The 15,827-nt window shown below is 40.5% G+C and overlaps 1 protein-coding gene across 1 annotated transcript in view; it reads right to left on the reverse strand.

Annotated features, from left to right (window-relative positions):
- Positions 1-1,010: 1,010 nt before the first annotated feature.
- LOC121368941 (solute carrier family 13 member 5-like) overlaps positions 1,011-15,827 on the reverse strand; it is a 39,619-nt gene continuing 24,802 nt past the window's right edge. Inside the window, exons 10-16 of the mRNA XM_041493705.1 lie at positions 15,234-15,337; positions 12,508-12,616; positions 12,219-12,235; positions 11,201-11,316; positions 9,929-10,090; positions 5,753-5,890; positions 1,011-2,404 (exon numbers count right to left, since the gene is read on the reverse strand). Of these exons, the coding sequence (XP_041349639.1) occupies positions 2,168-2,404; positions 5,753-5,890; positions 9,929-10,090; positions 11,201-11,316; positions 12,219-12,235; positions 12,508-12,616; positions 15,234-15,337 (883 nt within the window). The 3' untranslated portion in view covers positions 1,011-2,167. The remainder of the gene's footprint in view (positions 2,405-5,752; positions 5,891-9,928; positions 10,091-11,200; positions 11,317-12,218; positions 12,236-12,507; positions 12,617-15,233; positions 15,338-15,827) is intronic.

Consider the following 15,827-nt stretch of genomic DNA (forward strand, 5'->3'; position numbering starts at 1 on the left):
GTATGGTACCAGTCGACAAACTAAACGCACTGAATCAAATAGGAGGGCGCGTCTGTGCGGGCGTGAACTACAGATCTGGTAACAGACGACAAAGAACATGGGCCATAGTTTCACACTGATAGACTGGCAGATGCTTTACGTCAACAACAGGAAACGTATAATACATTAATCAAAATGGAATTCTCTTTATACAACAGGTAAGACCCAGACGTCAAAATACACCACACATGTTGTCTTTGCATATAAAAGAGCCCTTGATGCTAATGGAAAAATGCAACAGATTTCCTCTCAAGAATGACTAAATGTTTGACATCCAATAACCACAAATATACTATAAATGGATTGAAAATGTCCACTAATCCGTACACTCTAAGTTACACTGATTACTAAATTCTGTTACGAGGTAAATATACCAGACGTTGTGTTTGCTACACTCGCCAGACTCAGACCCAGCTTCGACGTTTTGAAACTTAGACGTCAACAATTAAATGTGCTTAGGTGCCGTTAAATAGTTATCTCTCGTTAGTATACGTTCTGGTAGGGCACACTAATATCCACATGTGATTACTGTAGCAAAGGTAAAGTTTGTTTTGTTTAACGACACCACTAGAGCACACTAATTTACTAATCATCGGTTATTGGATGTCAAACATTTGGTAATTCTCACACGCAGTCATCATAGAAAACCTGCTGCAGTTTTCCTCCAGCATCAGAGATCTTTGTTATGTCATTTCCCACATCCAGAACAGCACATACCACGGTCTTTGATATACCACTCGTGGAGCGCAGATTGGAAGAGGAAAACAATCAATGAGAGAATGGGTTCACCGAGGGGATTCGACCCTTTGACCTAAGCACCTAAGGCGAGCGCTCTACCGACTGAGATAGATCCACACTCTTCTACGCCAATTCTGTTTCATGTTATGTAGAATATATCATAATTGTAACCGATTCTGTCAGTGTTGATTTACACCAGATTGTATTGGTTAAAACAAAACAAACACGTTGTGGGGGTTTTCTACATTTGTATATCAACAATATTTCACTACAATAAATATAAAAAAATAAATATTTATTATAACATAAAATAGTTTCATATATTTATATACATCATAAAATAAATATAAATATCATAATGGCTGGTTGCTTTTAAAGTCAGTTTCGTCGCGCTGAAGTGAGAAAGATGATTGCTGTAAATCTACTTTGTAGCTGTATATTGGTTTTATAGCCTGGCTTTCAGGTTGTGTGTGTGTGTGTGTGTGTGTGTGTGTGTGTGTGTGTGTGTGTGTGTGTGAATCTATCACCATTGTGACGTTTAGATAAGGCAATTCCAACCCATGGGACAAAACGTTTTGTGGTTTTTTGTAAGGGCCGCGGTTTTTCAGAATTCTGTTGAATTAGGTATTCCTCAAATTGCCATTTCAAGCTGGATCATTGTATTAAAACTATTTAAACAAATTAATATTTTTTACTTTATATTTATGTTGAAGTTGTTACATTTTTATGTCGTTGCATAATGTTGACTATATTTCCCCGTGTATGATTAAATGAGTTTGTAGGTGAAATGTTTATGAATTGTTGTGTAATAGTGTTGATATAAAGTGCTCATACTGGCAGTAGCTAGTGGGAATTTCCCTATTAGCCCTACGTCGGCTCCAAATGTAACAGATAAAAACCAACCTCCACTGAGAAGATTCGAACCACGGTCTCTCAGTACGAGAGTTCAGCGCTCTACGAACAGGGCTAATAGGGAAATTCCCACTAGCTACTGCCACTTTATATCAACACTACTACAGTAGAATAAACAAACCTTAGCTTACATAATTAATGTTTTGTTACTGTAAGTAAATGGACAAGAAAAAGAATCAATCACCGTTGTAAGGCAACTCCAATCCTTGGGCCAAAATGTTTTGTCAGGGTCTTGGTACACCTCGGCCCTAAAAACAAAATGTGTCTGTCTCTTGGGTTATAATTGCCTTATCTATATCTCACAACGGTAATACATTGTACTAGTATGTTTATATATGTTTGTATAATTGTGTATGTATGTATGTATGTATGTATGTATATCTGTGTGTATATGTGTATATGTGTATTTTGTTTATTAGGTGACAACATTCTGCGATACACGGGCTGTTCCCTTGTATTCGACACGAGTATTCAACCTCTATCCCACAGTTCCGTTAAGAGATGCTAGTGTTCCGTTTATCACAGAGCCCAGCGTGGCGTTTATCACAGGAGCCAGCGTCGGACATATTAACGGTGTCGCTGTCGTCGCAATGGGGATAGAGACGTTGAAGCCGTCGGGCAGGGTGTCGAAGTGGAAGAAGGCGTTGCCCCAGGTGATGGTAGCGAAGACGAGGATTGGCACAGTAACTACGTTCATGACGAAACCGCACGCCACCTACAAACACAAGCGACTAACATAAAGGTTGCAGCGAAAACAGAAGTCCCATTGATACCACAACTTCCAACTCTGACACTGTTAACATAAAGAATGTAATATATTTTTTCTCGCCTTCAAATAAAATACTCGAATTTCATTGGACAAAACCCTAATACCCCGTGTGGGCAGAGTCAAATCTCTTATTGTCAAACGATTTGCCAACCACTCGGAAAATGAAATTGAAGAAAAGCGCGCACGTTTAATACCAAGTTGCACTAAAAAAGCAAACAAATCGGTCGCAAGAACACTTAAAGAATACTTACAAGAAAAGCAACTGGACATTAATTTTGAAACACTTGACGCTGTGCGATTAAATGAAGTGTGATGTAATTTTTACCTGGATCTGAGAACCAAGCACGGTGGATTGTACAAAACATCAACGCTGGAGTCAGTTAGGTATGGTCGTAACCGATATTTGAAGAATCCGCCACATTGCCGCAAAATTGACAATTAAATATCCAGAATTTTGCAATGCAAACCAATCGTTCAAAACCGCCAAATTAAGAGTTCAGAGCAGCCGGCAAAGGCAAGACTGATCACAAACAATCGATTTCTGTTCATGATCGCTAGAAAATATACTCTTCAATGTCTATGAATGTCGATATACCCACTGGACTAGCCAATAAAGTTCAACATGATATCAGAGTATACCTTTTCCGTCGTGGGTTGAAAACATGGAGACAATGACGAAAAACACTGAAGTACGCATAAATCCTTATACAGGCCTACGATATGCGGAGAAAACGAATTCAGAAATTAGCAAACATCACCGTGATGACAAGGAATCGTACCGTGCTTCCATGCCCAAACAGCCGGACTCTCCTCTGTGTACAGTTTAATTTTTTGTCATTTATATTTTAAAGCTTAATCTCAAATGTGATCGTCTTTTGCAATGTCCAAGGGACAGCATCTACGATGATGAAGTATGGTTCGCTAATAAACCAATTGGAAAGAACACACTGGGTAGTTTCATGTCCACTATAAGCAAGCAATGTCGTCTTTCCCAAGTATACACAAATCATTGTCTGCGAGTAACTGGGGCCACCATTCTCAGCAGATCAAATTTCGCTGCAGCACAAATTAAAAGCGTGACTGGTCACAAAGGTACAAGTTCGCTTGTCGCATACCAACGCATATCTGACGAGGAAACATTCAGATGGGACAGGCTATGACGTCTGGTCTGCAGAAAAATCGGCGAAATATTAACGCACTGGCAACACGCTCCTCTAGTAGGCCTGCAACCAAAAACATTGTCGCCAATAACATCACTGCAGTTGACCTCGTTTCGTATCACACCAGGGACCCGCCACAGACAACCGAGTTAAACATTTCGGAAGTTGACCACTTTGATGGTGTAGATATGTACATGTTATTCTCCGACTTCACTACCAATGCGCAATCGTACAGCTTGACATGCCAGCAATCGTCTATTTTTCAAAACTGTTCTATTCAAAATGTTAACATAATTTATAAAAAAAAATGATCACTCCCTTTCAGAGCAAATCTATTTATAGGAAAATGATCAGCTGATTTCGACTTCCACTACATTGTGACATCGTTGGTGTTATTTATTGCAATTTGTTTACTACATTCAGTTTTGAGAATTTGTTATTGTTTCAATTAATATCTGTTTCAGACAATGAGGCATTGAAGACATTTGAAGTTTATAACTGGGGTTTTTTCTGACGAACTATATTTTCTAATTGTGACTGCCGTCGTTTCCCTGTAGTCATGTTTTCATTATATAACTGATGGTTACTAGTTCAATTCGTTGTAGAGGCATCACGGGGGGTTTATGGATTATTATACCCTCTGTATGCTCTTGTATCCAGAGCCTTCGGCCTTCGTCTCGGAATACAAGAACATACAGAGGGTATAACAATCCATAAACCCCTCCTGATACTTCTACAACTTATAATGCACATTGATGATATCACGGCCCACGCCTGGCATTATATTAGGTTAAAGAAATTTCTTGTTGAGGGTGAGGGAACAATGACCAAAAATATAACACTATAAATGGATTAAAAGTTTTCATTAATCCGTATCTTTTAAGTTACATAGATTAGCAAACACAATTACGAGCTAAGTGGCACAGATGATGGCAAGTTACAAAGAAAAGTCATATGAATGAGCTAAGTGGCACAGATGATGGCAAGTTACAAAGTAAAGTCATATGAATGAGTTAAGTGGCACAGATGATGGCAAGCTACAAAACAAAGTCATATGAATGAGCTAAGTGGCACAGATGATGGCAAGTTACAAAACAAAGTCATATGAATGAGTTAAGTGGCACAGATGATGGCAAGTTACAAAACAAAGTCATATGAATGAGTTAAGTGGCACAGATGATGGCAAGTTACAAAGTAAAGTCATATGAATGAGTTAAGTGGCAAAGATGATGGCAAGTTACAAAACAAAGTCATATGAATGAGTTAAGTGGCACAGATGATGGCAAGTTACAAAACAAAGTCATATGAATGAGTTAAGGGACATTCCTGAGTGTGCTGCAAGTTTTAAGATGTTATCGACTAACAGAGACTTTTTAACGATTGTAATTACATATTAAATACGTTTTTCTGCGTAAAATATTAGTGGCTGTATATTAAACGTGTTTCTGATCGTTGTAATATTTGTACTAGGTTAAATTTCATTTTATTTCCTTAAAATATTATTTTTTCGTACGTACGAAATTATTTGAAGACAAAATCCATTTTGGGCTTCTTACAAATATTAAGACGACCAGAAGCACATTGAATATACAGATATTAACATTGTAAACAAGAAAATATATTTAATATGTAAGTTTAATCGTAGAAATATTTTATTAGTCGGAAACATCTTACAATGCAGTAAACTGAGGAATGTCCCTTTAATGAATGCCTAACGACACCCCAGCACAAACAAATGTCTGTCAAAGAAAGGTACGTATATGAATGGGATTAATTCAAAAATCAAACTTATATAATTATGTAAACAAAAATAATAAAAATAAAAATACTATACAATACGAATACAATAACGTGAATGATCTGTTTTAAACATTAACACCTATGTGGAGATTACAGCATTAAGCAGTATCTGGATCTGCACGTCTCATAGTCTACACCCAGGTCTGCTGGACATGCGTTCACTGTATGTAATAATTATAAACAAGAATAGACACGGTATGGAGGGGATGTAGTACCATAGCAAATACACAATGTTCAATTGTCGTCAAACTGGAAGAGTTCATCTAAGGGAAATAACCTTTCATGACAACATCATTTTCATCAACAACATCTTTAGTATCATTTTATCACTTACCATATCTATAACTCGAACTTGTCCATAGGAAAACACTATTGCGTTCGGTGGCGTTGCTACTGGCAACATGAAAGCGAACGACGTGGTCAGTGCTGCCGGAAACATGAAGAATAATGGGTTCACATTCAGCGACAATGCCTAAAAGAAGAAAACAGAAACACAAAGGTCACGGTCATTTTTGTTGGAATGCGAATCGTCAAAGAGTGTTATACGGTTCTGTGGAATTCTAAGTGACTGAACCAAAAGGCACATACATGTACTAGTATACTCGTTTTGGCCAAGGTTAAGGAAACTTTACTTCAAATGGAACATAGAAAATTTAAGGTTACACCTGTTAATCTATGCACTATGTTTTTTAAAGTTTCATTTAAATCTTCAATTTCATAAATCCGTGGCGACGTATCTGCTTTGAAAATCTTGATAGTTGATGAAGATATTGAATTTCGAATGTTGTAGTCAAATCATGCAAATTATGTGTAAACTGACTCAGATACTTAAGTAGCATTGCACAACAGTCTAACATACTTACAAGTATATGTTTGAGTGTAGAGAAATTATTCTCATTGGCGGATTCGGGTTCTACCGTTCTATGACCCCTGGCAGTGTATGTGTGTGTGTGTGTGTGTGTGTGTGTGTGTGTGTGTGTGTGTGTTTTAATGACTTTAAAACAACGACACCCCAGCATCAGCCATTAGGTGTCAAACAAAGGTAAGTATATCATATGATTATAAAGAAGACACTGACCAGCTGGGTGAGGATGGACATCATGAGGGTGACGATATGTGGCGTGATTGTGGGTGTATAAAGAAGACACTGACCAGCTGTGCGAGGATGGACATCATGAGGGTGGCGATGATATAGTGTGTGATTGTGTGGGTATATAAAGAAGACGCTGACCAGCTGGGCGAGGATGGGCATCGTGAGGGTGGCGATGATATAGTGTGTGATTGTGTGGGTGTATAAAGAAGACGCTGACCAGCTGGGCGAGGATGGGCATCGTGAGGGTGGCGATGATATGGTGTGTGATTGTGTAGGTGTATAAAGATTACGCTGACCAGCTGGGCGAGGATGGGCATTATGAGGGTGACGATGATATAGTGTGTGATTGTGTGGGTGTATAAAGAAGACGCTGACCAGCTGAGTGAGGATGGACATCATGAGGGTGGCGATATAGTGTGTGATTGTGTGGGTGTATAAAGAAGACGCTGACCAGCTGGGCGAGGATGGACATCATGAGGGTGGCGATATAGTGTGTGATTGTGTGGGTGTATAAAGAAGACGCTGACCAGCTGGGCGAGGATGGACATCATGAGGGTGGCGATATAGTGTGTGATTGTGTAGGTGTATAAAGAAGACGCTGACCAGCTGAGTGAGGATGGACATCATGATTGTGGCGATCATATGGTGTGTAATTGTGTGGGTGTATAAAGAAGACACTGACCAGCTGTGCGAGGATGGACATCATGAGGGTGGCGATATAGTGTGTGATTGTGTGGGTGTATAAAGAAGACACTGACCATCTGTGCGAGGATGGACATCATGAGGGTGGCGATGATATAGTGTGTGATTGTGTGGGTGTATAAAGAAGACGCTGACCAGCTGGGCGAGGATGGGCATCGTGAGGGTGGCGATGATATAGTGTGTGATTGTGTGGGTGTATAAAGAAGACACTGACCATCTGTGCGAGGATGGACATCGTGAGGGTGGCGATGATATAGTGTGTGATTGTGTGGGTGTATAAAGAAGACACTGACCAGCTGGGCGAGGATGGACATCATGAGCGTGGCGATATAGTGTGTAATTGTGTGGGTGTATAAAGAAGACACTGACCATCTGTGCGAGGATGGATATCATGAGGGTGGCGATGATATAGTGTGTGATTGTGTGGGTATATAAAGAAGACGCTGACCAGCTGGGCGAGGATGGGCATCGTGAGGGTGGCGATGATATAGTGTGTGATTGTGTGGGTGTATAAAGAAGACGCTGACCAGCTGGGCGAGGATGGGCATCGTGAGGGTGGCGATGATATGGTGTGTGATTGTGTAGGTGTATAAAGATGACGCTGACCAGCTGGGCGAGGATGGGCATTATGAGGGTTACGATGATATAGTGTGTGATTGTGTGGGTGTATAAAGAAGACGCTGACCAGCTGTGCGAGGATGGACATCATGATTGTGGCGATCATATGGTGTGTAATTGTGTGGGTGTATAAAGAAGACACTGACCAGCTGTGCGAGGATGGACATCATGAGGGTGGCGATATAGTGTGTGATTGTGTGGGTGTATAAAGAAGACACTGACCATCTGTGCGAGGATGGACATCATGAGGGTGGCGATGATATAGTGTGTGATTGTGTGGGTGTATAAAGAAGACACTGACCAGCTGTGCGAGGATGGATATCATGAGGGTGGCGATATAGTGTGTGATTGTGTGGGTGTATAAAGAAGACACTGACCATCTGTTCGAGGATGGACATCGTGAGGGTGGCGATGATATAGTGTGTGATTGTGTGGGTGTATAAAGAAGACACTGACCAGCTGGGCGAGGATGGACATCATGAGCGTGGCGATATAGTGTGTAATTGTGTGGGTGTATAAAGAAGACACTGACCATCTGTGCGAGGATGGACATCATGAGGGTGGCGATGATATAGTGTGTGATTGTGTGGGTATATAAAGAAGACGCTGACCAGCTGGGCGAGGATGGGCATCGTGAGGGTGGCGATGATATAGTGTGTGATTGTGTGGGTGTATAAAGAAGACGCTGACCAGCTGGGCGAGGATGGGCATCGTGAGGGTGGCGATGATATGGTGTGTGATTGTGTGGGTGTATAAAGATGACGCTGACCAGCTGGGCGAGGATGGGCATTATGAGGGTGACGATGATATAGTGTGTGATTGTGTGGGTGTATAAAGAAGACGCTGACCAGCTGGGCGAGGATGGGCATCATGAGGGTGGCGATGATATAGTGTGTGATTGTGTGGGTGTATAAAGAAGACGCTGACCAGCTGGGCGAGGATGGGCATCATGAGGGTGGCGATGATATAGTGTGTGATTGTGTGGGTGTATAAAGAAGACACTGATCATCTGTGCGAGGATGGACATCATGAGGGTGGCGATGATATAGTGTGTGATTGTGTGGGTGTATAAAGAAGACACTGACCAGCTGTGCGAGGATGGACATCATGAGGGTGGCGATATAGTGTGTGATTGTGTGGGGGTATAAAGAAGACGCTGACCAGCTGAGTGAGGATGGACATCATGAGGGTGGCGATATAGTGTGTGATTGTGTGGGTGTATAAAGAAGACACTGACCAGCTGTGCGAGGATGGACATCATGAGCGTGGCGATATAGTGTGTGATTGTGTGGGTGTATAAAGAAGACACTGACCAGCTGTGCGAGGATGGACATCATGAGGGTGGCGATGATATAGTGTGTGATTGTGTGGGTGTATAAAGAAGACACTGACCATCTGTGTGAGGATGGGCATCATGAGGGTGACGATATGTGGCGTGATTGTGTGGGTGTATAAAGAAGACACTGACCAGCTGTGCGAGGATGGACATCATGAGCGTGGCGATATAGTGTGTAATTGTGTGGGTGTATAAAGAAGACACTGACCATCTGTGCGAGGATGGACATCATGAGGGTGGCGATGATATAGTGTGTGATTGTGTGGGTGTATAAAGAAGACACTGACCATCTGTGTGAGGATGGGCATCATGAGGGTGACGATATGTGGCGTGATTGTGTGGGTGTATAAAGAAGACACTGACCAGCTGTGCGAGGATGGACATCATGAGCGTGGCGATATAGTGTGTAATTGTGTGGGTGTATAAAGAAGACACTGACCATCTGTGCGAGGATGGGCATCATGAGGGTGACGATATGTGGCGTGATTGTGTGGGTGTATAAAGAAGACACTGACCAGCTGTGCGAGGATGGACATCATGAGGGTAGCGATGATATAGTGTGTGATTGTGTGAGTGTATAAAGAAGATACTGACCAGCTGTGCGGGGATGGGCATCATGATGGTGGCGATGATATGGTGTGTGATTGTGTGTGTGTGTGTATACTATAAAGAAGACACTGAACAGCTGGGTGAGGATGGCATTATGAGGGTGGCGATGATATAGTGTGTGATTGTATGGGTATATAAAAGAAGGCACTAACCAGCTGGGCGAGGATTGGCATCATGAGAGTGGCGATAGCGGTGTTGCTGGTGACCTCGGTGGCGAATGTCAGGATGTAGCACAGGATGAGCAGCATGAGCCAGGGGTTGAGACTACTAAAAACTGTCAGCCGCTCACCAACCCATCGCGACAGGCCCGACTCCTGAAACATGATTACTTCCATTTAAACTATTGAAAACCGCCAGTCGTTCCTCAACCCATAGCGACTTTTATAACATAATTACATGCATGTAACCTATTAAAACTGACGGTCGTTCTTCAACCCATAGCGACTTTTATAACATAATTACATACATGTAACCTATTAAAACTGACGGTCGTTCTTCAACCCATAGCGACTTTTATAACATAATTACATGCATGTAACCTATTAAAACTGACGGTCGTTCTTCAACCCATAGCGACGTTTATAACATAATTACATACATGTAACCTATTAAAACTGACGGTCGTTCTTCAACCCATAGCGACTTTTTTAACATAATTACATACATGTAACCTATTAAAACTGACGGTCGTTCTTCAATCCATAGCGACTTTTATAACATAAATACATACATGTAACCTATTAAAACTGACGGTCGTTCTTCAATCCATAGCGACTTTTATAACATAATTACATACATGTAACCTATTAAAACTGACGGTCGTTCTTCAATCCATAGCGACTTTTATAACATAAATACATACATGTAACCTATTAAAACTGACGGTCGTTCTTCAATCCATAGCGACTTTTATAACATAATTACATACATGTAACCTATTAAAACTGACGGTCGTTCTTCAACCCATAGCGACTTTTATAACATAATTATATGTATGTATCACCGGTTCGTACAGGGCAGAACCTGACTTAGGATTAAATCAACTAGAGTTGAGGGGGGTGAGGGCAGAAAAACCAATACAGGATCTCCAGCTAGAAAACAAAATGCACTTACGAACTAAAAGAGCGCTTTTTCATTATGCCTCGCACCCAACTCAACCCTCCCAGTAAGAACCATGGATGGGGAACAACCTGTCGCAGAGGGTTTGCTATTGTATAAGAATTAGCTTGGGTACGATTTGATCAAAACATATTTACTTTAATATGTTTCTAATATAACATTCACTCATTTGTGTATTTTTAATTTCTTTCCTTGTGTGAGAGATAAGATGTGGTTAAGATATTTTAATTAATTTGCTATAATCATATATTCATATACTAAGACGCACACTCAAACACATCGTTTGGTAATGAATACACGCTTACCGTTGATGCCTTAGCCAATGCGTAACCTCCTCCCAAAAGAAGGTACAGAGACCACGGCATCTTCTCGTGTATATTCCTCCAGTTCAAGATAGGCACCAGCTGGCTCTTGCTTTCATCTGTTACATAAACAATATGTTGTTACCAATCTAAAACACTTTTATAACATGTAGTATAATTGTCTGTTATTATTACAATTACTGTTTGTCGTCATTTCAACCTGTAGTCGCATCATAGTCTATAAAGGCCTGCAGCTACTACTTCTACTATTGCTATTATTACTACTTCTGCTGCTGTTGCTGATGCTACTATTACTACTGATACCACTAGTTGTACCACTACTGCTACTGCCACTTGTACCGCTACCACTACCGCTACTGCTGCTACTACTACTGTTGCTGCTTCTGCTTCTACTACTACCGCTACTACTACTACTACTACTACTATTATTGCTGTTACTACTACTGCTGCTGCTGCTGTTACTACTACTACTACTACTAGTACTATTATTACCACTACTACTGCTGCTCCTGCTCCTGCTACTGCTACTACTGCTACCACTACTACTACTATTACTACTACTGTTACTACTACTACTTCTACTGCTACTACTGCTGCTGCTGCTATTACTACTACTACTACTACTACTACTACTACTGCTACTATTACTACTACTACTACTACTACTGCTACTGCTGCTGCTACTACTACTGCTACTACTACTACTGCTGCTGCTACTACTACTACTACTGCTGCTACTACTACTACTACTATTGCTGCTACCACTACTGCTGCTGCTGTTACTACTACTACTACTAGTACTATTATTACCACTACTACTGCTCCTGCTCCTGCCACTGCTACTACTGCTACTGCTACTACTACTACTACTACTACTACTATTACTACTACTACTACTGCTACTGCTGCTGCTGCTACCACTACTACTACTACTACTACTGCTACCACTACGCTGTACTACTGTGACGACGACGACGACGACATCAGCGGCTAGTCTTACCGTCAGGTTTGCGGAAGCTACAGGGATGACTACTAAACAGGAGGACACTATGAAAAGAGCGGGAGTCGACTACTACAAACCTGCTTCGAAAGTGCTATACCTTACTACTGCGACTGTTGATACTGTTACACTGATAATGAGAGAAGAATCACAGACTATGCAATAATAATAAGCATGTCAATACTACTACTACCATGCTACTGCTAGAATAATCCTGCTGATGATAAACACTACTAATGTCACTACTCTTGACGACGACGACGATACGATAAACAGCGACTAGTCTTACCGTCCAGGTTTGCGGAAGCAGAAGACATTAGGCACGGATGACGGTAACAGGGAATAAGACATATGAGGACACTGATGAAAAGCTATCGGGAGTCGAAAGAGAGACAAACCTGGGGAAAATTGAAATCTGAGGCAATACCTTATGATGCGATATGGTAAACACGTGATAATTGTTCACTATCTGGGGAATGAGAGAAGAATGACAGACGTGATAATTGATCATCCAGGGAGTAGAAAGAATCGATATGATAAACACGTGATAATTGATCATCTATCCAGGGAATGAGAGAAGAATGATGCGATATGATAAACACGTGATAATTGATCATCTATCCAGGGAATGAGAGAAGAATGATGCGATATGATAAACACGTGATAATTGATCATCTATCCAGGGAATGAGAGAAGTGATATGATAAACACGTGATAATTGATCATCTATCCAGGGAATGAGAGATTAAGACTGATAGATAATGGTAATCGATCATCTATCCAGGGAATGAGATAACAATGATGCGATATGATAAACACGCGATAATTGATCATCTATCCGTTATCCTAGACAGACAGCCCAGACACCTGAGGTGTGTCCAGGAAAATGTGCTTAAATTCCAACAGGACATAAACAGTAGTGTGGCATCATGAATATAAACGAAAATGATTGACAGAGAGGAATATAAAGGAATACACAATGTAGTTGTTTAATTTATTAATCAGCGATTACTCTTTGGCTAAAGGGGCGTTATCACTATGAAATTTGTCGAAACGACTTAGGCCTAAACACCTCGAATCTGGGTCTGAATCTGGGTCTGAAGAGTGTGGCAAAGACACCATATCTGGTATACGTTGACGTCTGCGTTTGTATCTGTTATATGTTATCAATATTTCAATTATAATTGACTGCGTCCATAAATATCTATAAACATAAACAATAATTATAATAATCCCACATTGTTTAATATATATCTTTCCTGTTGTTTAGTAAGAAAAATTAAAAAATAAGGCTCCAACATTGCGCAACTGCCAGTCTGGTTCAGTGAAAATATAGTTCATGTTCTATGTCATCTATTGCCACTCCAGTGCACTCCAGCACAGACACGGTGTGTGTTGTTATATTCGATTTAATGCGTTTCATTTTCGACTGGTACCATACACGCCAGACCCAGACCCAGACCCAGGTCCAGTGTGTTTGGGACATTACAACATGTGATCGACTGGTACTGGGCGCCAAATCAAAGGTAGTTTACTCGCACGAATTATACAGCAAAGGCAATATGACACAAGTGAGTACTGCCTATCATGCTACAAGTTGTTATTGCAAGTAGCACAGTGATAACGCCCCATTTGGTAGTCGCGATACTTAACCTAGGACCAGGGAGTAATAAACTAACAAAACGTCCACATATGTTGACGGGAATACAGGTTGCAGTGAACTCTAAATACAAGTAGGGCACACAAAAACTCTTCTATTCATGGCCAACATATCTATAGGATATTAAACAAGCTTTTGTTTAGTATCATGTTTATGTCCCGAGCAAAATAATGTTCAGCTGTTATAAGGTTTAGCGAATGACAATGGAAATTATTTCACGTGGAACATAAACTTGATACGAAAGGGAAGCGAGCTAAATATCCTGTTTATTACCCATTATCTATCTATATATATATATATATATATAGAAATATAAGGAAAAAAGTTATTTTTTTGAAACAAACTATCCGAAATAATGCACGAGAATTGGTGCTTGTGTGTATTATATACTTTACGTCTAGGCTATAATACTATTACCCATTGTCGTTTATATCTTTGGGGGTAGAAAAAGACTATCCAATAATGCACGAGAATTAGTGCTTATGTGTATTACACCTGATTCGTCCACTTTACGTCTAGGCCAGTAATATTTCTTGTTTATTACCCATTGTCGTTTATATCTTTCAGGGGGTAGGGGTTTTAGAAACACACTATCCGACATAATGCACGAGAATTAGTGTTTAAGCGTATTACACCTGATTCGTCCACTTTACGTCAAGGTCAGTAAAATAACATTATAAAACAATCTTGACGCTGTATGAGTACTTTGCCTTTTTCTTTTAAAAAATATGGTACGTGTTAACACATATATAACTATTTAGCATTGTAAACAAATGACCGGTTTTGACGATGCCAATATCAGTTAGGCCAATTTAGCCTTGGCCAGTCGTAGTTGGATGGTGTGTTATCTCCCACTTTACGTTCAAGTGTGTCTAAACACGTGGAGCCAAGATATTGTGAACCATGTGGGTACAACTACACACTAACAGCGTTATAAAACATAAGTCCCTGCATTAAAAGTAGATTTGAATGGTAAGCACTGATATAGTATAATATTTAATATTTTAGAAGCAAGGGAGAATGAAAAGAAAGAAATGCTTGTTTAATAAAACCTCACTACATAGTTTAATCAGGGCTCTTAGGCAGGCAGGCAGGCAGGCAGGCAGACAGACAGACAGGTAGGTAGGCAGGCAGGAAGGCAGGCAGGCAGGCAGGCAGGCAGGCAGGCAGGCAGGCAGGCAGGCAGGCAGGCAGACAGACAGACAGACAGACAGACAGACAGACAGACAGGCAGGCAGGCAGGCAGACAGACAGACAGGCAGGCAAGCAGCTAGACAGACAGACAGGGGGTCTACAGGAGGGGGGGGGCGGGCAGGCGGGGACACGAATGGAAAATATTGCAGTATCCAACCTACCCTGGTGGGAAGATGGAGCCCACCCTCCAGTTCCGCCGAGATCTCTGGTGATCCACAGAATGACCAGCATGATAAACAGAATGATGATGACTTTCTGAGCGAACCTAACAGCAAACAAGAACACAATTCATTTAGGCAAACATATATGCAAAGAAATAAATATGTCATATTTAAACATCTTTGTTGCCAAATTCTGGCAAATAGTCAATTGTTTTATGTTTTATAAAATATTAACTCTGTTATTTGAGATGGGACTACATGTTTATGTTTGAAAAAACAAAAAAAAAAAACAACAACAACAAAAAAATCTTTAAAGCCAAAATGTTGAATTAGAGCAAAAAACTAATAAAGATTCATGAACTATCTTAACTCCGTTTTTATTATAATGATTAAGATAATAAAATATTAAACAAAGATTACTGGGGTGGGTAGGTAGTGGTAGATGAGTCCTTTAACATAGATGAAAGTTGTTTTGTTCAACGACACCACTAGAGCCATTGGTTTATTAATCATCGGCTATTGGATGTCAAACATATGGTCATTTTGACACAGCTATAAAGGATTTTTTTCCATTAGTAGCAAGTGATCTTTTAT

Source organism: Gigantopelta aegis, chromosome 3 (genome assembly GCF_016097555.1).
Source record: "Gigantopelta aegis isolate Gae_Host chromosome 3, Gae_host_genome, whole genome shotgun sequence".
NCBI classification, from domain to species: Eukaryota; Metazoa; Mollusca; class Gastropoda; order Neomphalida; family Peltospiridae; genus Gigantopelta; species Gigantopelta aegis.